The sequence below is a fragment of the Melospiza melodia genome, chromosome 1 (assembly GCF_035770615.1).
Source record: "Melospiza melodia melodia isolate bMelMel2 chromosome 1, bMelMel2.pri, whole genome shotgun sequence".
NCBI classification, from domain to species: Eukaryota; Metazoa; Chordata; class Aves; order Passeriformes; family Passerellidae; genus Melospiza; species Melospiza melodia.
In genome coordinates, this window is record NC_086194.1 from 169,512,496 (window position 1) to 169,539,443 (window position 26,948).

General features: G+C 40.7%; 1 protein-coding gene across 8 annotated transcripts in view; it reads right to left on the reverse strand.

The window, feature by feature from the left end:
- Positions 1-26,948, reverse strand: part of PTK2 (protein tyrosine kinase 2) — a 187,245-nt gene that overhangs the window by 77,005 nt on the left and 83,292 nt on the right. For all 8 annotated transcript variants that reach the window (XM_063174736.1, XM_063174746.1, XM_063174712.1 and 5 more), the window contains 2 exons: positions 15,936-16,102; positions 10,069-10,156 (listed from right to left, as the gene is read on the reverse strand). In XM_063174736.1, coding sequence (XP_063030806.1) covers positions 10,069-10,156; positions 15,936-16,102 — 255 coding nt within the window. The remainder of the gene's footprint in view (positions 1-10,068; positions 10,157-15,935; positions 16,103-26,948) is intronic.

Sequence of the window (26,948 nt, forward strand, 5' to 3'; positions counted from 1 at the left end):
GTGGAAGAGACATAAGAGATAATTTAATGGTAATTAAATGCACTGTCACAAGGCAATTGAATAGTTTTCCAAGAAGCCTTTTGTGTTTGCTCAATTATAACATTTATTATTATTATTATTATTGTTAATATAATTAAATGAGAGAAATGAGAATATTTTCTGGGTTAGACAAACAAAGGCCCCATCTTCAAGAGCACAAAGCCTATATACATACAAAGGCACAAAACCTGAACTCTTAGAAATCTAACAAAACCCATCAGGTTTTTTTCTGCTGACTACAAATTCAGAAGTATGTTAAGAGAGAGGATGAAGCCTTCCCTGTGGGGTTTGGAGATCCTGTTATCTGTGAGCTTGTCACACTCCCTGGCAGTGTGTGCAGACCTTTGGCTGCACCTCCTATGGCTCGGAAATTTGAGTAATTGTGCAAAACCTGGAGAAGCTGAAGAACACATCTGTCTATATATACAGATGTATAAGCACACACAGATAATTTTCAAGCAGATCAAACACCACTGCCATAATCTTCTCTACAATTTAATTGTTCAGAATGGGATCCTTCCAAAGGCAAAACCCTGTAGGATGCTATTTATACACCTTAATTTCACCTAGTTTGTAAGACAAAACTGTTTAATACAAACTTGTCACACAAATCTGATTTGAAAAGCCACCCCAAAAACCCAAGTGTCCAAACAACAAATCAGAACAGCAACCTTTGATCTCTTTCTCAAGCTCAGCAAAGCCTTTAAGGTGCTCCTGCTAAACCTCTGTGCCACTACATCATTTACACCCCATACTGGAGACCAGATGCTCTGGCAGTGATAAAATGACATGAAATCTGTATTTATCTCTAATAGTTTATGGTCACAATGTCACAGCAATGAAAATGCAGAAAGATCAACAAGGTAAACACTTGGACTGACACCAGGATTAAGAATTCAAGTGTCAACACTGCTAAAATCCTGTATACTTTTTATTTGGTAACAATCCAACCCCAAAATATGCTAACAGAAGTGAGTCACTTTGGTGTATGTTGCTTGTAACATATTTGCTTCCACTGAGTTACTCATTTTGTATTCCCACATAATGTGCTTATCTCAACTCCCTGAGAAAAATACATTGGAGAACAGTTTAAAGGAGGATAAGAGACAACAGTAATTTATTGCTGCAAACTGCTGTGCTGATTTTCAGAACCTCTTCCCTTGGATTTTTTTTTAGTATGTTCTAACAAGCTGAAGTCAGATTTACAGTCAAGCAGGTGCATGCTTTGGGGGGAAAGGATTAGTCTATTTAAGTTCCATTAAACATGGAATAATGGAAATAAAAACTGCTTCAAGCTTCCAGGCAAGTGCTACTGCAGTGCCAGTGTCAGAGGAAGCAACTCTACTGAAATTTTTTCATTCACAGGGCGGCAAATCAGAATTAAAGCGTGACCTAAACTTCACATTTGGAGTTGACTTCTTGGCCACAACAGCTACAAAAGTCTGGTACAAAAAAGGGCTGCAGTGGGGAAAATAGGAGTGCTAAGCATAAAGGCACCTCTCAGAGGCAGGAAAAAGAACTCTTTCACATGTTCTGATAAAATGAAAAATGAAACAAAATTCACATTGCCCCTACATACAGAATGCACATCACCCAGCATCAGTGAATAAATGCTTAGAAAGGGCAGTAATATCCAAAGAAAAAGGGATTTTGAAATCCAACACAATCCTACACCATATTTCCTGATTTATTACTGCCCTGATATTCAGCAACAATTCACTTTATTTAAAACACCTTTTTATTCTTAACAATATTATAATTTTTAAATCACTCTTCCTTTTTTAGCCAGAACAGAAATCTCTTTTCTGTCTCCAGTATTTTGGACATTAAAAGTTCAAAGATACTCCTAAATCACAACAAAAGAAAGGAGGTGAACACAATGTGAACTAAAAGACTTCTCCCACATGGAAGATGGGCACATAAACATAAGGCCAGTTTTATTTATGATGTCAAGACTTATAAAATATTTGTTCTTTTACTTGAATGGGGAAATTATTGATGCTGTCACTTCTAACTTCTCAAAATTTACTAGAAAATAATGGGCAGTTTCCCAGCTACAGAAATGGACAGCCAATCCCAGATGGAACAATTTCAAATAAAAATTGAAAACAGAGGAAAGCCCATGTTTGTGAAGATGGAGAAATTGAAGAACAGCCCTGTGCTATGATTTAAGGAGAAATCTATCACTGGCCTTGTATTTTCTATACCAGCTGCTACTTTCAGAAGCCATCTGCTTCATTTTCCTGCACACGAGTTTTTTGTGCAGCTGCAGTATTTCAGAAGAAGGTTCACCCAGGCTGACAAGCAGTTCATAAAAACACCACGCTGGATTTAGATTTCTTTATTAAGAACAACAGTAAAATAATTCTGAACTTGGCAAATGCTTTCCAGTTTAGGGATTTTTAAAAAAAGCTATTAGATACTGTGTCCTAAAAAGATATTTTAGGTTTAAACTTGTTTATAGCCTTATAAATTATTATATAAAATTATCAAACTTGCCATTGAATTTTCAAGCATAAATACTGTGGAAATTCTTTAGCAACAGTACTATCAAATAGTGTCTCATAAAGGGCAAATACCAATAATTAGCCACTACTGGCTTTCCCAGCTTAATGTTACCAAGACATTTCCCACAGGATAAACTCCAATTTTTTAGGAGGACAGTTTAAAAATAAGCAATCTATTTCTCTTGCTTTTCTTTCAATCTCTGTGACCTACTTACACAACTTCGTCCTTTTTTATTTCTATTTTTTTCCCAAATTTGCACTTCTTTGAACACTGCATTTAAACAACCCTTCAGCGACTAAGTTCCCACTGAAAAGTTAAGACCAGACCCAAAAAGAATCATCCCAACATAGGAGATATTTAGATAAGCAGCCAAACAAAGAAAATTTCTTCTGTTCTCCATTCAGTACATAGAACACAAACAGTAATTACAATCATTTAATGAAGCATGAAAACAAAGATTTATAATACATCATTTTTTCTACACATTTGTTCTACACATTTATTTTTAGCTGGTGCTTTTATATACTGGGAAATTATGTACTTCCACTTAGTTGGTGAAATTTATGTTAAAAAAATACAACCTGCCCCTTAATTGTCCTGTATATGTAATAATTTATTTATTCTCAGTAATTTCTCTGGATTTATTTTTAACAGCTCAGGTGTGTTCTAGCACCTGCTTTTAAACATTCAGGTTTCTAGCTCTGGAAGGTAATTTGGTGTTAGGTTTTGTATGTTATAGTTTGCCCTCAGCCACCACAGAATTCAACCAGGATTTACCTGTTTTATACCAACACACAACACTTCTGGTGACACCCATCCCACCAAAATCCACAGAAATTATTCCTGCCATTTACCAGTTCCAGCTTCTGTAATGAAAGACCAGAATATCTCAATATATCCATGGGAAAAGCTGATCTTCAGCAACCACTTTTGTGACCAGGACAAAAATCCAAGTATGCAGTTCATTTGTTTTCCCCAAAATTTCAATTCAAAACGAAGAACATTGCTCTGCTCTGCACCTGCAGCAGGTACAGCACACAATTCCACCCCAGTCCATGACACAATTCTTCTGTGCATCCCACCAAAAAGAATGATCTCAGATATTGCCTGCTACTGCTATGAAATGCATAATTTGGGAAATGCACAATTCTCTGCTTTCAGCTGTATTGCTCCTTGTAGTGTTAAACACATCACAGCATCACTGTAGGACAGACACATGATTGGGTTAATGTGGAACAGCCACCCAGTATAAATTCTGATATCTGTAAGGATCAAACTGCTCCTCAATCCTGGTTTTCCAGGTTTATGTAGGACACCAAATTTTCATCACTACAAAATCAGCTTGAAGAACAGGGTCCCAACCCTCACTACTACAGCCTCAGAAATCTGATGCAGCATTAACCCTGAAAGATTTGTGCCTCATCTGCTCTGAATGAAGCCCCATATGTACAAAAGCCCAATGTCTGCTTTTAATGTCATCAGTATTTTTAGAAACCACCTTAATGATCATAATGGTAGTTTTTAAAATACACACAGGAGGGAAACACATATGTGTTCCCACCCCTATTTACCCATCTGATAGTATTAAATTTGCTATAGGAGATAAGTCAATATTAGGGAAAATTAGGGCTTTGGCCTCATCTAGGGGAGTTAAAAGCCCAGATCCAGTATCAGGATAACATTCATCTGCCATCTGCCCTCAGCTGCTCCTCCTCTTCGTGTCCCAAGGTCACAGTCTCTATATTATCTAGGGCTGATCTTTGACATCTCTAACTAATTTTGGAAGCTCCTCTGTTAATAATAAGGGCATTAGAGATGGGCTGGAGGGAAACCAACTTGTGACAAGGCATTGTTAGGGGCAGAGCAGCTAAAAATGGTGCCGTCTGTGCGGGCGGGCTGAGCTCCAGATGTCACTGCAGGAGACGCGGCTGCCTCCAGCACAAAGTAGGGCTGGACTCCTGGGAGCCATGCAGAACTCAACCTGCTGAACAAGCCTTGCTCCCAGCTCTTTTTATGCTTCTCCTTTCCAACACAGAGTTTCCACATCAGGAGAGTCCTAGCATCAAGGTAAATCAACTGTTCTGTGGGTTTTTATTGTTGTTATACACAATTTAACCTGCTAACTGCGGTCACGTTTTGTTCCAGACTGCTAAAGAGACATTTACACACATCAGTCCATGGAAACCTGGCTCTGGAATTTGAAATCTATCAGGCTGAATATGAGCTGTTTTAGAAAAGCCCACAAAGGAAGATTTTCACTGTTCTGGCTGCCAGGTGGAAATTTTAAATCAAAGCAAGCCCTTCCCTTTGGCCTGAGCTTGGCTGAGCACTTAGGAGGTGTTAAGGAATAAGAAGTTTCACAAGTTTCACATTCCCACCACAGAGCACTAAGGGAAAGCAGACATTGGGCACGCAACATTTGCAGCCAAAGCAGTTCCACAACTACACAAACAGCAGAGTCTAAAACAAGAATGCCAGCAGAGTTTGGAGGGTGTCAATTAACTTTTACAAGAGAAAAAATACTTTATAGGATACTGTGAATATCAGCAACTTCAGAAATCTACCCCTGTCAAGGAAATCTCACTTTTAATTGTCTTTTTAAGCTGTAAAGAGCAGACAGGAGAGGTCCAGATTAATTTATAGTTTTATCAAAAAATATATCTTTAGTATCTTTTTAATCAGCTGCAGTTCTTATATTGCCACCTTCCTGCAGGGCACAGTTTTTGCCTCAGCCTTTAACTCTCCATGAAAGATCTGTTGGGTTTGGGGTGGTTTTTTTTTGTTTTGTTGAGTTTTTGTTTTTTTTTTTTGTTTTAAATAGGCTGCCAACATCAGGAACAAGGCCAGTTTTTCTAATGTCCTTCATTTCCTTCAAAGCTTTTCCTGTCAAAGTCATTTGCTTTAGGTCTCCTATTTTTATTAGGGTGTAAGAGATGTTGTTATTTAATTAGGTTAAAGAGTCTAATTCCCAGCCTGCATTTCAAACTACATCTCACGCACCTAAGCCTTATAAAACTTTAATCATTAAGTTATTACAATAATTGCCTGGACTTAAAATTTCCTACATGTCAGGAACAGAGTTATAAAAATAATTTAATTTGCATGATGTATTTATCTGCCACAATATAAAGAGATATTTCATTTAATGAAATACCTTTTGAGTGTGAACATAATCTTTACATACACTACAGAGGAAAAAAGTGTCAATTGGTCACAAAAACTTTTTCTCCACTTTTTCTGAGCATGTTTTTGCCTTTATTTTTTTAATAAGGAAAAAGTTGGGGTTTTTTTTTACCTTTCCTTTTTAAAAAGAGTTTTCTTATGAAAATGAACCTGCAGTGTACTTATCTGGTGAGGCACAGAGCCCTCGTGGCACAGAATTCAGCTCAGTTTTTTCAGGACATCACTGACCTGCCCTAACTTCGAGATCATCCCCTGCTTGCAATTTCTTCTTACACAAACTTTGGTTAATTTTAAAAAACAAATTCAAAACAGTTCAGTCCTGTGGTCTCCTTTATTTTATATATATTAACATTTCCAGGCTAGCTCCACACTGCAGCAGAGAAAAATTCAACACAGATAAAAACAACCTTTTCTTCTTCACTGGGATCTAAAAAAAAAAAACCCCAAAAAGTTACTTTAAAAGTCTTCTGTTTGAGCACAAGGACAGCAACAATGGAACAGCTGATGCCCAAGAGCTGCCCCCACCCCCCATACAGATGCTTACTCCCTTCTCATCAAGGGATAAACCATCTCCAATTACTGCAGGCTAACATGTTATTCAAGGATAAATGTGTGCAGGCTCTTGTCCCACGACAAAAGGAAGGCAATTCAAGTAGCTTACGTCTGATTCTCATTACATGAATGTTTTTAAAAGCTGTATTCTATCTTCATTTGAGCTATGGCTTCATTGCTCACTCAGCTACTAAGGCAAAACAGAGGAGCCTGTCCCCTTTATTTCCACTTCCCAACTGCCATGTCACTGGAACACAGGGAAAGGAAGGTACTCACTAGGAATTTCACCAACACTTATTTAAAGCAACTGGAAATACTCCCAAAAAGGACAGGAAAATGGTGAAACCTTATTTCATTACTCAAAATCTGCAATTGTTAATTCTCCTTTTGTACCTTTATGTTTGTTTTCTCTGAAAAATGTAAATAAATCATACAAAAACCTAGGTATCTTCACTAGAGATTTACAAAACGGTCAACAGAACACACACACATACACACAGAGAATGCCACTTCTTGATAAATTTTAACTTACAGTATTTTTATTCACTGTACTACACTTTCCAGGTTTTGTGGGTGGGATTAGAGCTCACTTTGGTTCAGATTTGGGTATTCAATACCACAGGACACAACTGAAGGCTGGCACATAAAACCTGTGCAGTGAGCATCTGCCAACTGTGGAGACAACCATAAATCTGGCTTTTCCTGATTTTTGAATGTTTCAGCCTCACAGTTCCAACAGCACTGGGTGGGGTCCAATTTGCCTAATTTGGCTGAAACTGTAAGCAGTTGGGCCCAAGGGAGTAATGCAGTCCATGCAGAATCAGCACCTAAATGCTCCACAGATTGAAAAAAGAGAGGACACCCTTGAAGCCCTGTCACCCACTACCTCTGACACCTGCCAAAGAGAGCAGCAACAAAACAAAAAGGCACAGTTCCAGCATGAGTTTGTTGATCAGAGCTCTCAAATGGGATGTGAAATGACATGACTGGAACACATAGCTCCTCCAGTGAAGGGGAATGACCTAAAGATCAGCCTCTCCCCATCTCTGGCCTCAAAGCTGAGGCACAGCCTGAGCACAAGAGCATCGTTAGTGGGACTGAATCTGATGTTATTATCGAGTTGTGTGGTTCCCCCTGCTCCCACACACTAATTTTAATCCCTTGCTGTACAGCTTGCAGAATGAAAGGTCTCATTAAGTGCCCTGCTTTACACTCCCAATTAAGAGCAGCTCCCGCCCACCGCAGATGGCAGAACGAGCAGCACGTCCAGCCACAAACACTTCTGGGCACAGGCTCCTGATCTGGTCAAGACTCTTGAAGATGAAGAATATTTAAAACCAAAGAAAGGTCACAGCATCCTTAAAACAGTCAAGAATCAAGGAGAAAATAGTGATTTGACATATCAAGCCCGAGCTGAGAAGCCTGAAATGCAGTGATTTGCAGAGGGCAGAGCAGTCGCTGCAGTGAATGGGAGCAGTCATGCATGTGCAGCACAAACGTGTGCCAGCTTTGGTTTAACAGCCTGGTAATTGTGCTTTGGGTGAGCTGCATGAATAAACCCTGCCTGTTGACAGTGATTAAAGTAACATTTTGTTATCTTTACAAAATGCTCTGTACTTTTCCAGAAGATCACTTGAGGATTTAAACTTTTTTTTTCAACAATACTGTGGCTTCCAACTCAGATTCAAGAAAATCATTAAAATTTCAAATTCCATGGGTGACAGAGGGAACAACCATGTTTCTTCTCCTTCTCCATGAACTTTTATATCTGTTGCATTTTTTAAAATTACATTTTTTTAAAATTACATTTTTAGTAAGACAAACAACGTGTTTGGATATTACCAAATTAGCAAAAAGGTTCCCAGTCTCATCCTGTCAAGAAAATCAAAGGCATCTGGTCCTCACAAAAATCTTTTTTAGACATTTGTAACATACAAGACAGCAATGTCTTTGAGTTTTACATTGAGAAAACCCAATTCGACAACAGAGCCGTTGTTTCTGTCAGATTTTTAAAATTTTTTACCTGAGTTCTACACTCCTTATCTGTGACAGTTGCCTCTGTGCAGAAAGCTCAGGACATCTATGTATGCATGTATGAATTCTGTACATTCTGTTGTTCTTGCCTACACACAACATGATGCGTCTGACTGAGAGCAGTGGTTAAGCAAAAGATGTTAAAATGTTGCAGGAATGACACTGAGATAGCAAAATGTGAAAAATCATCTTTCCCTGCTTTTTTATCCCCCTCTCTGCTGTAGGCCTGGTTTATGATGCAGTGTTACTGCTTAAACTGTTCTCTTGCCTTCTTTTCATACGTCACTGCTGCTGCCTTAACACTTTACCACACAGAAGTTATTGTCCTAGTTTATCCAAGAGGACAAGTGAAATTTATGGAGCAAAGCAGAATCATGGATAGAGAATGACAGCTCTGGGAAGTTCTGCACCTGATTTCCATGACAACGGAGACCCAAATACCTCAGAGCACCCCAAAACAAAGAGCAGTGACTTTTAAAGAACTGGATTCAGAAATACCTCACTATAAGGTGAAAAAGAAAGGGGAAGAGAAAATAAATGGGATTGTGTGAAGAGCAAGGAGACAAGAACCTCTGATTTTCATTTTATAACAGCACTGGGATTCAGGGCACTGTCAGATACAGGCAGCTGTCAGCGTTGCCTATCAGTCCCAATGACCTTCCAAAACCTTCTATTCTGAGCCATTTGTAATGATTTCTCCAAATTTAGTTAGAAGTTAACAAATATTCCTCTGGCATTTCAAGCTCCTTGCTTTATAGAAGCATTTCCCAGAAGCAGAAATAAGAGGGCACTGCAGGCTTGCCAGGTGTTGAACAGGAAAGTGATGAAGTTCAGGGAATTATTTTGGAACTTATCATGGGAAACAGAAATCTCCTGTGTTTAAAACCAGTATGAAGGAAGTTCCTTGCTGCTAAAGGAAAAGAGAACATGATTTTGTTGTACAAGATCCCCTGGCAGTACTACACTAAAAACTCACCAAATTCAGACATTTTAGGCTGAATCCAGCATATCACACAAATCACTTAAACTAGAATGTGAAGTCCAAGGAAGCACTGCAGGAGAAGTGTCTTTTCAGAAGTCAACTTCATCATAGATCAATACAAAAATTGCGTCACACAGTTAAAAAAAAAAAATTAAAAGAAATTTACCTAAGACAAGAATGTTTTGTGCACAATTGAGCTTTCTGGAGTTAGGGTAACCATTTTAGTCCTAACTCCCTCAAAATACCCCCAAGCGGTTTTACTGTGAGCTTGTTGATGCAAAAGCAGATTAAAATCATTTACCTGAATAAAATCAGAATTTAATGTTTAATTTATAGAAACTTTGACTATTATGCAGTTTTAGTAATCCAGAAGGTATTTTAAACCCAAGAAAATAACCTAAAAATGTGAGTGGGAAAAGCATTTGATGGTTTGTAGTGAAATTGTCACTCACACTTAAAAATAAAAATAAAGAAATTCATGAGTTTAATCAAGTGTGAATGAACTGTAAGAAGCCAGTGGAACAACAGTCAATTTTATCTGAGTTAGGACAATTATTACTTGCAGAATCACCTTGGTTTTGGAACATATTCCTCACCACTTCTCAAGCAGAAAGATGCCATGGGCTTTGTGCCCTTTCTGCCTTATACATGCAACCTTTAGTTTTTCCATTTTTCTGTTTCTGCAGTAATATGCTACCCACACAAACAAACCCAGAGTTCTCTAAATTCAGCAAAATCAGCAAAAGACAGAGCAGAAGAACAAAACATACCTGCTGATAGAAAAAATTTAGAGTTGGTTTGTCCTCAGTGAACTGGTTTAGAAATCCTTTTGGCAAATACCGAATCCTCAATTCATATCTGAAAAGCAAGAAAAAGAGACTTTTGAGCAGAATTAAAATTGAGATTTCCTCACAACATTCTTAAAAATACAAATAAACTCAAAATAAGCTTGGAAAACTAATGAAAAACTTCCTTTTTGATTACTCAAGAGAACTAAACTGGAATTTATGTGTAACAGACATTTCACAGACATATTTACAAAGGACCTTTGTAACAGAAGCAAACAGAGCCTTGCTGCCTTCTCAGAGCTTCAGAGAGGACCAAGCATCAAGACTTGGAGCAGATAAGCTCCAGATCCACGGGAAGGGAGGCCCCAGTTAGGTGACAACAGATGAGCTGCCAGAAGCCCTGACATGACCCCTGGCAACAGCTTTCATCTCTGCTTCTCACATGAGGGACTTAAAACGCTGATCCTGCTGCTCCAGGAGTGACAAACAGTGTCACTCACCAGGGAGCCAAAGGAACAGGACCCTGCTCCTTCTCTGATCCGTGCTCCAATATTCACCCCTGGATTTTCCATAGGTTTTGAAGGGTTTTCTCTGTAAAAAGGTTCTCTGCTCCCTTATTCATCATCAAGACACATGCAAAAGCCAAACAGTTTTGAACCTGACAGTCATATTTTTAAAGGTAATTCTACACTAGAATTGAGGGAAATTCAGAATGAGCCTTGACCCACAACCTACACCTAATCTGTATCACTTCTCAAACCTTAACTTCTGCTTTCAGCCCCTAAACTTAGTAATATTTCTTGTCATAAACTTCTGCTTTCAATCCCTAAGTTCAGTATTATTGCTTGTCCTGTGGTAACAGCCTATGGTGTTTGACACAGACTGTTTGCTTCCTCCTCTGACACATTCCTTCAATGAAAGTCTGATAATGAATGTCTCCATCCCCTGGGCTGTGCCAACACAGCATATCCTACCACACACTCTTAACAGCACTTCCCAAAGTAAGTATATTTAATAATCTGCTTGTGATAGGAGCAAATATTACAACATTTCAATCAGTTGGTTTCAGCAGGACAAGAAATACTTTTCAGCAAGTGATTTGGCTACCTGTATTAAAGATTTATGTGGTGATTTGGTAAAAATCTACTAGTGGTAAGTGCTGCCTAGGATTCCACAGCAAGCAGAACTTGCAATATCCTTATTTACTTAGAATTAATTGAAAAAACACTGTCCTGTTAGAAACCATTAAAATAAGGAAAAAATTTGGAAATTGTAAATACACACACTGTATACAAACAAAGAATACTAGAATGATGCCTTGTTGTAGTATGACAATATATTTCCTAAGTCCTGTGCACAGAAAACATGTTGTTAAATTAAAGAGTGAAATGCAGGAGGCTGAGAACACCTGACAGGGAGTAGATTTACAGTGGATACAAGGGAGAAATATTTCACTCTAAATGTGGTGAGGCCCTGGCACAGGTTGCCCAGAGAAGCTGTGGCTGCCCCATCCGTGGAAGTGTTCAAGGCCAGGCTGGATGGGGCTTGGAGCAACCAGGGATAGTGGAAGATGTTCCTGCCCTGTCACTGGGTTGGACTCAGTGATCCTTAAATGTCCTTCTCAGTCCAAACCATTCTAGGACACAGACACAGATAAACAAAAAAAGACTCCAAGTCTTTAAAGACAAACTTTCACAGGTTACTCTCATATGTACGGGAACATAGAATCACCTTCTATTGCTGATCAGCCTTTACATTTCATGATCCCCAGCAGATAACTGGTTATTCACTAAAATTTAGGTATCAGCCGAATTGTACCTGCAGGTGTTTATGTGTCAGGGAGAGAAGGCGGCACAAGCACCCTGTCCAGAAAAGCAGAGTCTCTCCTGTTTTTTATTCTGCCATATCCACTAAAATCTACTGAACACAACTGCAGAGACTGACAGGGAATAAAACAAGTCTGTATAATAGACTTCCTTCTTTTTGGGGACTCTATAATCCAGTGTGTTTTAGAATGACAGAATCATTAAGTTTGGAAAAGGTCTTTAAGACCTGCAAGTCCAACCATCAACCCAGCACCACCAGCATGTTCACCGCTGAACAGCGTCCTCAAGTACCAAATCCACTTTCTTTGGAGCACTTGCAAGGATGGTTACTCCATTGCTTCCCTGGGCAGCCTGTTCCAGTGCTTGACAATCCTTTCCATTAAGAATTTTTTTCTAATATCCAACCTAAATCTCTCCTGGAGCACAAATATGGGGAGAAGCAGCTGAGGAAGCAAAGGAGGCTCAGGGGAGACCTCATCACTCTCTAAAACTCTCTACAGGAGAATGTAGCTAGATAGGGGTCAGGTTCTTCCCCTAAGTAACAAGTAATAGGATGAGAAGAAACCATCCCAAGTTGCACCAGGAGAGGTTTAGACTGAATTACAGATCAGAAAATTAGACATTCAATATCAGAACAAATTTCTTCATGGGCTGTCAGAGATTGGAAGGGGCTGCTCAGGAAAGTGGTGGCATCACATCCCTGGAGGGATTTAAAGTAGGGGTGGCACTTGGGGACATGGTTTAGTAGTGGCCTTGGCAGAGTTGGGTTAACTGCAGGGCTTGATGACTTTAGAGGTGTCTTCCAGCCCAACTGATTCTGTCATTCTAGGATGCAGAACGCTATTACTCTCTGGGATTAATAAACAAAACAAAAACCAAAAAAGCAAACCAACAAACATAGGAAAATCTACCTCTCTCCTTTACAGGGACTTGTCCTCTTAACTGATCAGCCATTGAAGTGCTGCTTCTTGCAACAGGATCTCATGAGAAAATCAGGTAAGGCAAAGCAGCTCAGCTGGGCCAGTGACTGTGAGTGACCTTCATTAGCTATTTATAACCTCATCTCTGCCTGTGGGAATGAAGGAGCTGACTTCCAAAGGCCAACACAAGGATGGGCTCAATTTTCAACATCCTCTACTGGCTTTGAAATGCAGCCAACTGACAAGGATGACATGTCCCTTTCTCACAAACCAGGTCTGCTCTCAGAGCAAACATCTCAGCTGATGATCACTCCCCTTATGTGTGATAAATTATTCCTGGAAGATCACCACTCTGCTTCTGCAAGCACTACAGGGCAGCTGATGGAGCCAAAAGAAAAAGGATGATCCAACTCTTAACAATTTGTGCCACTGAAAGAAATAACCTTGCCAATTCCAACCCTACTTCCAGCAGGTTCTGATTCAGTTCACATCAACAGCAAAGTAACCAGAACAGAGAAGATGAGAACCAAAGGGGCAGACAAAGGGGAAGTCTTGTGTGAGTTTAATGAACTGAACCAGCTCACTGCAGCTCATAGATGTATTAAGGCTCACAGAAGGAAAGGAAAAGGACTGCATAACTGGAAACCAGAGAAGAGAGAAGACAGAGTGCAGCAGAGAGAAGGACAGGTCTGAGCAACTTGGTCAACTCATCAAACCATCCCAGAGGTGATCTGGCCTTGTACCTGTGCCAGGGCTTTTGCATCACAGCTACCAAAACTCAGAGTCCAGGACTGCTGAGCACTGGGGTGGCTCCTGCCTGTCAGAGCCACAGCATGGATGTCACCTGGTCACAGGGACCTGCTCCACAAACCCCAACAGAGCTAGGAGGTGTCTGCCCTGAGGGGAACAGGGTGCTCACATATAACACACATAACTTGATATGTGAACCTCCTGATATTCTTTTGTGTGACACAAAACACCAGCAAAAGGAACAGGGCTCTGGCACAGAGGGTTTTGTCAGAGGCATGAAGGAGAGCAGCTGTGCCTGCTGCTCAAGGCTCAGTACTGACACCAACCCTCATCATTTTGTGTATCTGTGATTTAAAACCCCACATCCTGCTAACCCTGGCTCACCCAGCTGGGGGATGGATTTTACCCTGGTAACTTTTGTGTGCAACCTACTGACAATTCCTGTAACTTCTGGTACCTGGATTAGTCCAGAAGAATTCCAAGGTGTAATTTCTGAACACTGAATACACAAACCTTTAATTTGGATGATAAAAACAAAATAATCACGTGAGGTATTTGGTGGTTTACTAACACTATAGGAAGCTTTTAATTTAAGAACCATTCCAAGACTACCTCCTCTTTAGTAATCTAAATATTTCTACAAGTACTGTCATATGATCTTAGACACTTTGTGTTCTGGCATTACAAATATGACAGCAGCATTTTGATTATGCACAGCAAATCTCTCTGGGTTTAAAAGGTATGTCAGGCTGCATGTATTTGATAACATACTAAATGACACTTGGAAAGGTATTGAATAATTTACACCTTATCATAGCTCTTTCATGAGCATTTTACACAATTCCTTTCCACAAGCTTCAAAACAACATCTAACTTTGTTTTTAAAACCAATTAAATGTGTTCTGCAATGTGTACCATGCAAGTTGCATTGCCTTATAAAAATGGAATTGACACTGGTACACAAGGTAACAAATTTCCACAGCATAAATTATTCACATCTCACCCACCACTTGATAACACCACTAATCACAGAAAGGATTCAAGAATCTCCTCCTTTCTAAGGTGTGATTTCACAATATTATCAATGAAAAGGAAAATACCTGTGTAGATCACTGAAACAATAAACTATAACATGCATAAAAGAGAATATGCAACATTCTTGAAACACAGGTTTTAAATATTCCTAATTTCTTTGAATTTGTGGGATTTGTTAAAATTGGGACCCTAAATAGAATTTACAAACTAAATATTGCCAAATAAGACATCTGCTAAAATATAATAACTCCACTTGTGAGAAATTATTGACTATTTACAATACTTTTGCAGAAGGTATGTGCATCCTTTAAAACAACCAGCAACTTCATCACAATTGTGGTTATGAGCATAAACCACAGAAATAGATGCACAACACCCCTGTGGAACAAGTAACCACATTAATCTAACCTTTGGTTTAATCTCTATTTGGTTTATTGGTATTTTACAACTCTGAGCTCCTCATTTTCTCTAGTAGACTACTGTGTCCTTCTGCAAATAAATTTAATTTCCTCTTGTCTTTCTACCAGGAAAGTGGAGAGAGTTTCCTTCCCTCCTGTCCTGAGTGGGCATCACAGCTTACCCTCCTCAAAAGCTAAAGAAACTTAGGTTATGGCACTTCTTTCAATCAACTAACCAGCAGCATGAAAAACCTCAGCAAATGTGCTCAGGCTATGAAAAACCCCAAAATTCTGCAGTTATCCTTCTACCGTGCATTGCTCCTGGTAGAACTTGAGAAGATCACAGTCACAAGGAAGGCAGATGTCACTTACTGCTCTGGGTCCCAATATAAGAAAGTTTTAACAACTGAGAGGTTTTCAAAAGCAGAGGGATAAAATTATTTCTGACTGTATTTCACTCTTTTCAAACCACATTTCTCCTGCTCTGTCTATAAATAAGTACAACCACTATTTAACAATATCCTTTTGGCTTTATTTAAATAACAAGATTCATCCTTTTAAAACTGCAGCCATGTGTTTATACCACAACTAGGAATACCATTCTTTTCCTAAAACTTTTAAGCATGACAAAACTTGCAGATTCCAGCACAAATGACTAGGAGATTTCTGTTCCTATTTAATGCTTCCTCTAAATCCTAGGTTTCTCTTCAGTTTGCAGGAAACCCCTTACAACAACAAAAACCCCTTAAAGCAAACAAAACATTGTTCACAGCTTTTAGTGAGGAATTTGGTGAGTTTATTTCCCCCATTCTACCAGCTCTATTCCACTACAATATCTTAGTAAACTAAACCACAGAGTATTTTTTAAAATAAGACAGGAAGACTTATATGACTGACATTGAACAGAGTTACATTCTTACTTCCATTCTTCTGGAGGGTGGGCTAGTTCAAATTTCTCTCTCACACTGGACACCCCCATGTCCAGGTGCAGCCAGTGAACCTCCTCAGACTGCAGGTGGCTGAGCCGTAACCCATAGCAGGCCACATTCTTCACTTTCTGACTGTCCACAATCTTCTGAATTATGCCCTAAAACAGAGAAATACACACTCCTTACAAGCTGTAAAAGACAATAATTTTACATATATATATATTTTAATTTTAAATATTACCATGTAATACCCTACACAAAAAACTAAGCAGCACATAGGTAGTGATTTTATTAAAAATACTAAACATATTTTATTGTAAGCCATTTTTTCTTTCACACAACCAATTATAATTGCTGAAGTTTTACCAGCATGACTTCAGAAAACATCAATAAATATGTTCCATGCATTTTATCAGATTCAGGCCAGTAGTTCCTCTATGTAAAACAGAATAACATAAAAGCCAATATTTCAAAAGCAGGTTTGTGGATGAAAGCAAGATGCATTAGTTCAAAAAGCCCACCAGCAGTCTTTAAAAGTCACTCTCCATCAAGAACCAGAAAATCATCTTGGACTTTCATCCTCTTCAATGCCCCAACAGCCAGGATTTCATAGGTCACACCACAGCCCCTTGGGTTTCCTTCCCCCTCCTCCCTGACTTATTTGAGATTCAGCAGAGATATCTTATAAAACCAGGCAAGAGACAATTATTTAGGAACATTCTCAAACACAACAAATGTTGTTTACCCCGAGGTAAATTTCAGAGTTTAAAGATCTCTTGCCCAAGAAAGGAGTCTTTTACATAAACAGGCCTTTGCTTCTGTGCCTGGAATGGTCTGGAAATTTCCTACTGAAAACGCTCATACAGGTACACACACAGATGCAGGCAGAGATGCACAAGGGATTCTTGCTCAGAATTCCAACAAAACCTCAGCACATAACCAGTGCAAGTTCTACAGGAGCCAGAGGTGACCTTCTGCAGTGAGTTAGGTGAGAGGGGTTTCTACAGGATGGTGCTGTCAGCCTGGAGAAAAGGAGGCTCAGGGGGGCATTAATGTTATCAAGTCCCTGACAGGAAGGGGAAGCCAGGTGGGGCTCAGACTCTTCTCCCAGGGAAAATGGAAAGAATGAGAGGAAATGGCTCCAAGCTGCACCAAGGAAGGTTTAAATTGGGTATTAGGAACAATTTCTTCACTGAAAGAGTGAAAGCCTTGGAACTGGCTGGCCTGTGGAAGTGGTGGAGTCATCAGGCCTTGAAGTGTTCAAAAACCATGTGGATGTGGCACTTGAGGACACTGTTTAGTGGTGAACTTGGTGCTGGGCTCAGAGCTGGATCTGATGACCTAAGCAGTCTTTCCCAACCTAAATGACTCTGTGATCGCTTCCCAAAATTTATTGTTTTATACCCCAAAGAAAATGTTTAAAACCCTGATTCTGCAAATTAAGCAAGCAGAAAACTAACTGCAAAAAGAGAAGTAAGAAAGCACTAAATCTGAATAGAGGGGGAAGATGACACATGTAGGAGTGGAATCATGCTGTTGGTGAGGTGATATCAAGCTGTTAAATCAGCTCACACATCTCTTCAAACTGCAACCTTTAAATAATCCCTCAGAAGCAACACAGTGCACAGAGAAATGTAAAACAAAATTCTTTCAAGCTGACAGGAAGGAAACACAAGCCATGTTTAGTAAGCTCATGGAGACTGAATAAGAAGAGGCTCCATCAAGCCCAGCAGGACCCTGTGAACAAGAGCAGCAATGTGAGCACCCTCAGAAGCATCTTTTTGGTTCAGAGCCTGCAGTGCCCCAAATTTCCCTTATCTCCCAATTCTGGGGTTGGACACAGGGCAAAGTGGAGGGCGAGCCCAGACCTGAAGGAAGATGGACAGCAGCAGAGCAAGCAGGAGGCTTGCAGAGGCTGGTATTGTGTGGGAGGGAAACTTCACAACACTGTGGGCAAATCCAAGCTCTCAAGCAGCTGGCAGCAGCACACGCTCACCAGCCACAGCCTGTCCCAACAGCCAGAAGGTGCCTGAGCTGCTGGGAACAAAGGTCTGAAGCAAAGGAGCAGCTCCCTGCAGGCTCCTCGGGAAAACAACTCCAGGAGGAAGCAGAGAGGCCACAGATGGGTGCCAGGGATGAGGCAACACGAGGCAAGCACAAGGGAACACTTCCCCCAAGTGCTCTCCTAACCCCAGCCTATTTTTATCCCAGTGGATTTCCCAAGCCAAGCATTGTTTCTGTCATTCATCAGCCTACAGTGAAACTCTTCCAATTACTCATCCTGTCTCCTCTTACAGCAATTCACTTTTTGCAAGCTTCCCCAGCAATTCCAAAGGTCTGTTATCAGGTCAGTGAACAGGTTTTAAATGTGCATTTAATGTAAATTGTTTAAGTTTGTTTCTTGCCTGCATTTGAGGCTCTTTGTATCACAAACTACAAAGGAGAGCAGTTGCCTGTATCCCTGGAAACACTCACCACCACCAAGTACTCTCAGAAGAGACTGAGGCATATTTAACCTCTTCTTCACCCAAAGGACAAGCTCTGCTTAGTTAATAAAGCCTAACATTTTAGCATCTCATCCAAAGGGAATGGTGCCAGCTTCTCTCTATGCAAACAGAGGAGATTCACTCATTTTCATCCCTCCCTGCACCCTGCACAGAACATGCAGCATACAGCATTACATTTTTGAAATCCATCCTCCCCCATCTCTGACACTGCCAGTTGATAATGAAAATGGAGGTATGTGTTCTCAGATGATAGTTATGCCTGCTGTGATAAGAAATGGTTTCAGAAAGCAAAAAATTATGGTAAAATTATCTATGACCATGAACTACTGAGACAACTGATGCATAAGGCTCAGCTGAAACCATTAGTGCTTACTCAGGAAAGAATCAAGATGGACATCTCAGACCCTCTCAGGATTTCAAAGGGACTGAAGAAGTCAGGTGTCCTAATTCCCACCAAAATCAAGCAAAACTTTAAGCCTTTTCTTGTATCATCAATCAAATCTAAAGCCATGACAGAATCTAAAATCAAAAATAGACATATTTTCTGATTTATATAAGAAGGGTGAGGTGTGGAGTGAGGTAGTTGTTGTCAGCCCAAGAAAATAATTAGCAACAATTAGTACATGCTGCAACTCAAGAAAAAGCACAAACACTAAGGAGAAAGCAGAACAGGTGCACAGGAGGTCAAGTACAAGTGTTGGAAAATACATTCTAAAAAGCCATGTATTGTCAGGAAGGAAGTGGTGCTTATGTGAAACAAACACATCAAGTGCTTCTCTTTGCAGTTGTTTAGGAAAGCTGCAGAACTCATTCCAGGTGCTATCAACTCACAGTCAGAACCAAAAACTGGAGAAATAAGGAACCATGGTGATTTAGATACCCAAAATGGCTGGTTTGCAGTCTCTAGTAAAACAACTATTTGCTTATATAATTTTTTATTAATAAACCAGAGGATTTGAATTCTAAAACATTTAGAGCCACACATTTAGTCCCATCAGGAGAACCCAGCACAGAACAGGGAGCCTCATCCAGCCCCAGGGACTTGCCCAGCCTGGCTGCTCTTTACAAACATTCCAAGATTAATCCCCAAGGCTTGCACTGGCGCTGCAGGCAGCATCAGGTCAGTGCATTTCACTCCCATCAGTAGTAAATAACATGTTCAGCCCCCTCAGCTCCTGGGCAAGCTCCACAGAACCAGTGGGGACTCCTGGAGTGTCCAACAAAGCCACTGCCATCACCCCGGGCTGGGTGACAGCCTCTGAGGAGCCCTGCCAGAGCAGCCTGATGCTGTGTGTGGCACTGATGAGAGTGTTTCATCAGAAGTTTCCAGACAAACAACTTAACTGCTTAACCACTGCACAACAGCAACTGCAGCATCCTGCTGAGACGTGTCACCACAATCCTCCAGCTGCAAGCACAGCCAAGGAAATCTGAAATCTCTCCAGACTCTACTGCAACCAGCAGCTCAGGAAACTCCTCACAGGGATTGCTGAGTGGAAAAAGCCAGGTAAGGACCAGCAGTTTCAACCTGACCACAAACTCTTGACCTCAAATTAATACTTGTTAAAGAGCTTGACTCCAGCAAAAACCTAATCCAGAATGAGATTTCTTTTTTGGTACAGGGGATCCATCCCTACATGAATATAAATTCCTATGAGGAGTTTTCATGTGTCTTTTAGCAGCTCCCTACAACTGCAAGGCAGTCACACAATCAGCTGCCACTTGAATGTGGTTTAGTGTAATCACATTGATTTTAATTAAGTTTCTGAAGCTGACATTTACATTCTGAACATAAAATAGACTAGTGCAGCTGAGCAGGAGACAGTGGGAAGCCTTCAGAGGAATTTCTTTTCAATAACAGGCAAGGGATAGGTGACCTTTCACTCCCTTTACCCCAGAGAGAAGAAGAAAAAGGTAGAAACCTGGATAGCAGGTTTTTCTTCATGTAGAAACCTGGATAGCTCTCATTTTTACTCATTTGCCTATAGAAACACAGATCTGCATCACAGCTAATTTAAAAAATAGATTAATATTTGCCCTAAATTAGGAGAATATGCCCAAAATTAGAATTTACAGTACAGTATATTTAGGAGAATGTTGAAAAATCAAGACAGACCAGAGAAAGGCCGAAGGGCACACAGTACCCTTGGCTCTCCCAGTATGTATCAATAACACTTCGCTTCTGTAAATGAGTCAAAATGAATTGATTGCTTGTAATTTAACAAGACTGATGTGCTACTATGAATAAATTGAAGACAGAATAATATACTCCCAGTGTGACTACAAACCTAATTTCCTTATTTAGTCGGAAGGACAAAGTTTCTTGCACCAGAAAAGGTCTTTAACTAGCAGCTCTGACAGAGGCACAGCGTGCTAATGTTTGTGCAGCACTTCAAGGATGTCAAACACTATTGATATATCAAGTATTGCAACTCCTGATGACATATTTATATGGGGGGTTTAAATGAAAAGCTGAACAAAAGTAAATGGCAAAGGTCTGATGAAAATTAATTTATCATTTTCATACAGGAGAATGTGCCCGCTATACCACAATCTGGGCTGTCCTCTGATAACACTGACAGTCAAAGCACAAAGCCCACATTCCTCTTTTCTCATTCCTGTGCTTATCCAGCAAGCACATTTGTGTATCATATGATAAACAAGACTGGGAAACTGATGGGGCTGCACAAGAACTCTGCCCCTGAAGCCCAACAAGACAATTCTGAAAGCACAGCCTGCAGACAGACTGTCCTGCTGCCAGGATCCTGCCACCATCCCAGCACTGAGACACCTCAGCCCAAGCAGCACATCCACCCAAGAGCCTCAGAGCCTTTCACATTCAACCATGCTCACATCTGTCACCCCAAATACCTCTCACACCCACACAGAATCCCACAGGGAACCTTCCAAGCACACACTGACAGCACTGACAGAGCAGAGCTGCTACAGCCCTGCTTTCCAGTCTTCTTGCATTAATCAGCACTTTTCTGATCCTACTGCACACTTCCCAAATTAATGCAATGCTGTTTGAAAAGCTGACAATAAATTTAGTTTTGAGTGTGGGCAGCAGGTGAGGGAGGGGATTCTGCCCCTCTGTCCCCTCTGGTCAGACCCCACCTGCAGAGCTGCATCCAGCTCTGGGGGCCCAGCACAGGAAGGACATGGAGCTCCTGAAGCAGGTCCAGAGGCCACCAAGACCATCAGAGAGATGGAGCAGCCCCCCATGGAGCCAGGCTGGGTGAGCTGGGGCTGCTAAGCCTGGAGAAGAGAAGCTCCAGAGAGAACCTTAAGCCCCTTCCAGTGCCCAAAGGGGCTCCAAGAGAGCTGGAGAGGGACTTTCTGCAAGGGTATGAAGTGACAGGATACAGGCAAATGGCTTTAAATAGAAAGAGAGAAGGCTTAGGTAGATTTATGAAGTTTTTACAGTGAGGGGGTAAAACACTGGACCAGGCTGCCCAGAGATGTGGTGGATGCCCCATCCCCACGAACACTCAAGGCCAGGTGAGATTGGGCTCTGAGCAACCTGATCTAGTTGAGAATGTCCCTGCTCATTGCAGCAGGGCTGGAATAGACAACCTTTAAATGTCCTTTCTAACCCAGATTTTTCTGTGATTCTGTATTTCACTACTCCCTATCCTCAGGTGCCCTGGCAAAGTCTGAGAGCCCCCTTGGATCCAGTTTTTGTACAGTTAAACACTGATGCAGGACATTGACCTGAAGCCATCTACATATCTAGATGTTTTGAGAAAAATGTCAAAGGGCTATTGAGATTAGGTTTAAAATGTTATTTTGCATCTGTGTCTCATCTGAGGGTATCAGGAGTATTTTGCACAAGTAAAACAGCCATTCCAAAGCTCAAGGGTACTTCAGTCTTAGTATACTGATTAGCACTACACCATACACCTTTTTGTTTACATTTCAAGATTCAAAATTTTGAATTCTTGCTACTTTTCTCAGGTTCTCAGAAGGGAGGCACCTACAAAGTAACAATACAACCATGCCTTGTTATCTGGTGCAGTTCATGCAGGCACAGAGCAGAGAAAAGGAAAGAAAAAAGGTAAATCACACCAATTTTCTAGCTCTTATACTAGACCAGGAATGATTTTATACATTTTTTACACACATCTATTTGATGTTTGAATCACTGCACTCCAGTCTGCTTCTGTACATCAAATAATTCCACTGTCTCAAAGCACATATATCACTGCACACACACAGAAATGAGATTTGAATATGCAACCATTGTAAAGAGCGAGCTGACTTCACAAAAAATATTAATTCAGCTTTGACTCCTGCCAGCACTCACAGCCTCTTTCCACAGAGCTTTGTGTGACCAAGCTGCTCTCCCTGTTACTAAATCCAGTAAGAATCTATTTTAAATCTAGTAGGAATCTATTTTAAAAGAAAAACCCAGTAGATAAAAACTCATCCAATTAATATATTTGCATTTCCTTTCAGATTGCAGCAGAAACACCAGAGCAGCTCCACCCCATGCCCATTCTCCTACAACTCTTCAAGCTTCTGGCTTGGGAGGAACTGAGCAGCAATAAAGCACATCTGGCCATTCCACAGCTGGGCAGCAGAGAGTTCAGGATCAGTACTGTGCAGCACAGATCTGCTCCAGAGTAGCCACAGTAGATGTGTGGCACCTTTTGTCCAGACATTGGCTCTAAATAACACAGGTTTGCAAAAGGAGACTTGGAAGTGAGTGGGTGGAATCACATCTGGCACTGAGGCTGGACTGACAAGCCTCTTGCCCTTTTTCAGAACAGGCAATATCCTCCTTGGGAAATGCTTGGAAACCAGGAATGCTGCTGAGGATGACAAGGGATGTTCATCAACAAGGCTTTAATACTCTGTCCCCTCAGTGCCAGCATAAACAGGCATTTCCTTTCTCCCCCCAGCCTTTTCAGCTGTGTCAGGGTGCAAGACAATGCAGCTAACAAGATTACAGAACTGATCTGGATTTGCAACAACAGCAAAACAATCATTCATTTAAACTTGGATGAGTTTGCCAAAACCGTCACACCACCTGTGCCAGCACAGCTACGGTGGCAGCATGAGAAAACAAACAGCAAGAGGGAGCTGGCCCAGCTGCCAATGAAACTGGTGTCTTTACCAGGACAACATTTGAATTTCAAACCTTTGCATTGCAGGATCTTCCCATTCCTCCACCACAAACTGGATCTCCACTCAAACATTCTGCTCTCTTGCACCAATAGGGGAAAGTACAGCATGGACTGAATGGGAGAGGCAAACAGGAAAGAAGATGCAACACAGGAACACAGTAACAGCTGAATTAACTGCTCAGTGAAGACCCAGCTGAGTGTGCTTCAGCCCTTCCCCTCAAGCACTCAGCTCAGGGAGCAGACCAGAGCACACAGCTTTCCAACCTGCACATGCACCTTATACCTGGGAGGAGCAGGGTTTTGCAGGTGGGCAGAGAAGCTGAGGAATTTGCTGTGGTCTTTTTGCAAATGGGATGGGATGGGATGGGATAGGATGTAGCCAATGCTTCTTGCATTTAGGGTTTTTTAAAGTTAGATAATATCCTTCCCCTTAGCTACTGCACTTGTTAAATTCAGCTTTTTGAGTTCTTATTCTGTCAACATTAAGGAAGCTGACATTTGAAGGTGGTACTGCATAGAAAAGGAAGGAGATCTGCACTGTGACCAGGTTAAGGGAACCCCAAACATTACCTTTATTCGTTCAAGAGCTCTAACCATGCTTCTCTTCAACTACAAAAATAAGGACCAATCTGACAGGTTAAATGTTTTAATGCTATCTCTATCCAGCTTAGGTTGTAGACAGTATAACAAAATTGGAAAGAAAAAAACCTTTCTGATAATCAATATACAACACATGTCTGGCAATAACCTGGTTTGAGATTTGTGTTTGTTATTTCCACATAAATAATGTCTTTACTTCTCACAACAACTGGTTAAGAATCAAGGACAAGCTTTAAAGGCTAGAACTTTTAAAAAACGTGTAATTGATGCAAGCTGGGCACCTCTGGGGTGGGAAAGGAGACTGCACAGAAGATCTGCACTTTACAAAAAGTCACCTGTAAGGACTCACACAAGGTTTCCCAACGCCCATTTTCCAAAAATCCCAGATCTTCTCTACCCATTCAATCTGCTACATGCATCGCAGTCTTTTTTTTTTCTTTCTCCTTAATGATGGTTACAATTCTGCTTCAACCATATCTGAAAACAGAGGTGATTTTCTCCTAAGTGCTGATCAAGACCCAGTAGCAGTGTTGACTTTCAGGGTGCACTTGAGACCAAAAAATTCCATCTCAGCAACAGCCACCTCCTCACATGCCACACCTGAGGCTGTGAGCAGGGCACAGAACACCCTGCATTCCCTCCCTGGAAATCCCTTTGTGCACAAGCACCCAGACACCACATCCAAACAAGCCATACCAAGATAAACAAGGAAGATAAACAACTTTTCTTCCCCTGGCAAATGTTTGGCTGTGTCTGCACACACATTCACAGGAGGAGACCACTGTTTGCACATTCATAAAAGCCTTTTCTTTCTTTTGGAAATGAAGCATGTCTTCAGTATAACACCAAAGAAAAAGAGGGTAATGAGAGCATGCCAGTTCTTTGAAATCCAAGAAAGCAGTTCCCAGAATTGAGAAGCTGCTCTTGCATCCACTGCAGAGCACAGCCTTCATCCCTCTGAGGAAACAAGTTTTTGAGGGACTAAATCCCATCCAGAATAAGCAGAGGTGCACAGCCCAAAGTTCTCCTCAAAGCAAAGCCTATGTGGAGCCACACTGCTGTCTTGGTGAAAGATATTTTAAAACAAACAGCAAGGAAATCACAGCCCAGCCTTTTAAGGACTCCTACAGAAAGCTGAGTTCTGTTCATATGAGCTTAGCCACCTAAGTTTTAATAAAAAGTGTTTACCTTTATGACCAAGGAATTGCATAGAAGGTATACAGCTAAATCACTGTTTCTACTCTACACTCTAGGATATTTAAGATTTTTTTTTAAGAGGAAAAGGCCTTTTTATTGCTGGTTTGACTCTCAAACATATCCTTCATTCACAAAGGCAAACTGCACTTTGTTAGAAACAGAAGATGTCAGGAATCACAAATCAGGAAAGAAAATTCCAACTTTACTTTCCCTGGGTAGATTCCATAAAGTCCTCTGGCTTTAGCAGCAGAAACACCTTTAACTGGCTCATCTGGAGACTTCTGACCAAGTGTGACTTCTAACACTGGGAATGTACCCCAAATACTGGAAATGTTGCCCAGCTATCACCAGCAGCTGTGCTGACCAGGGAGTAGCCATGGAAGACTTTATTTCTTTTCCTTTGAATGGCAGAGCTGTCCCAAAGACATTCACCTTTGAATATTCCTTCAGAGCTCCTTGGAAACAACCCCAGCTCCAGTCTCCTCCCTCAAGCTGTAATTCAGAAGAAATGGCAGAGTCTCCTCCACAAAAGGAGGCATAAAAACCTTACAGGCTATTTTAATCTTAAATTATTCAGCTTGGTCGAACAGCAGTCATTCCAATGGAATGTAGGCTTGTACTCCAACAAGGGTTTACTGTTTCTAAAATAAATGTCATGGTAATACATCAGTGCTAGACCTTTACTACCTGCACATTCACATTCAACAGCCACTGTCCCAGCTGCACAAAATAACAAAAGAAGGACATTTGCTAAAAGAAGGAAGTTTAACAGCAACCCATCAGAACAATACAAATAACCCATTTTTTCTGAAGCATCCGTCCAATTAAAATACGTGTAAAAATTAAAAATTAAGGCAAGCCTCAAGTAACTGCTACATGCCTGTTCTTTTGATCCTGCTTTTATTAAAAAATGGCATATTCTTGCTTTCAAAAACAATATACAACTGCCAACTGAACTCAGCACTGAATTTCTTAGCAAATCCAAGTTTTGTATCCTTCAAGTCCATAACCACAGGTATTCCTGAGCTGGAAAAAAACAGACTTCATATCTGCTTTTGTTTTCCAGGGTTTTACATACTTCTCTGGAAAGACAGCCTTCATTTCAAGTACCACATTAAGAGCCCTAGACATTTATCCACAGGAGAGGTTTGCAAGGTTAAAAACATACGGAGACATAGTTTTGCTCCTCTTGTACTGAGTAATGCACTTTATAAAACAAATCAATCAGATTAGAGATAGCAAACCATTAATACTTAAGTCAAGGAGCAAGAACATTTCCAGTGGCACCCAAAAAAACTTTACTCCACATAAAATATGTATGCAATTGATGGTAATGATTCCTGTTGCTGAACCTCTGATCTGTCCACTCACTACATGATCCCTAAACACAGATTGGAGCTTATTGAATTGACAAGAGAGATTTTCTGATCATCACCAATGAAAATCCCTGGATTTCACAGGTCTGTGTTCAAGATTACAAGAACTCCCCCACTGAGGAATTCTCTTGGGCCGTTGCAGATACAGCCATGCTAGGAAATAAATAGTGGGAAAGGGAGATAAACATTGATAAA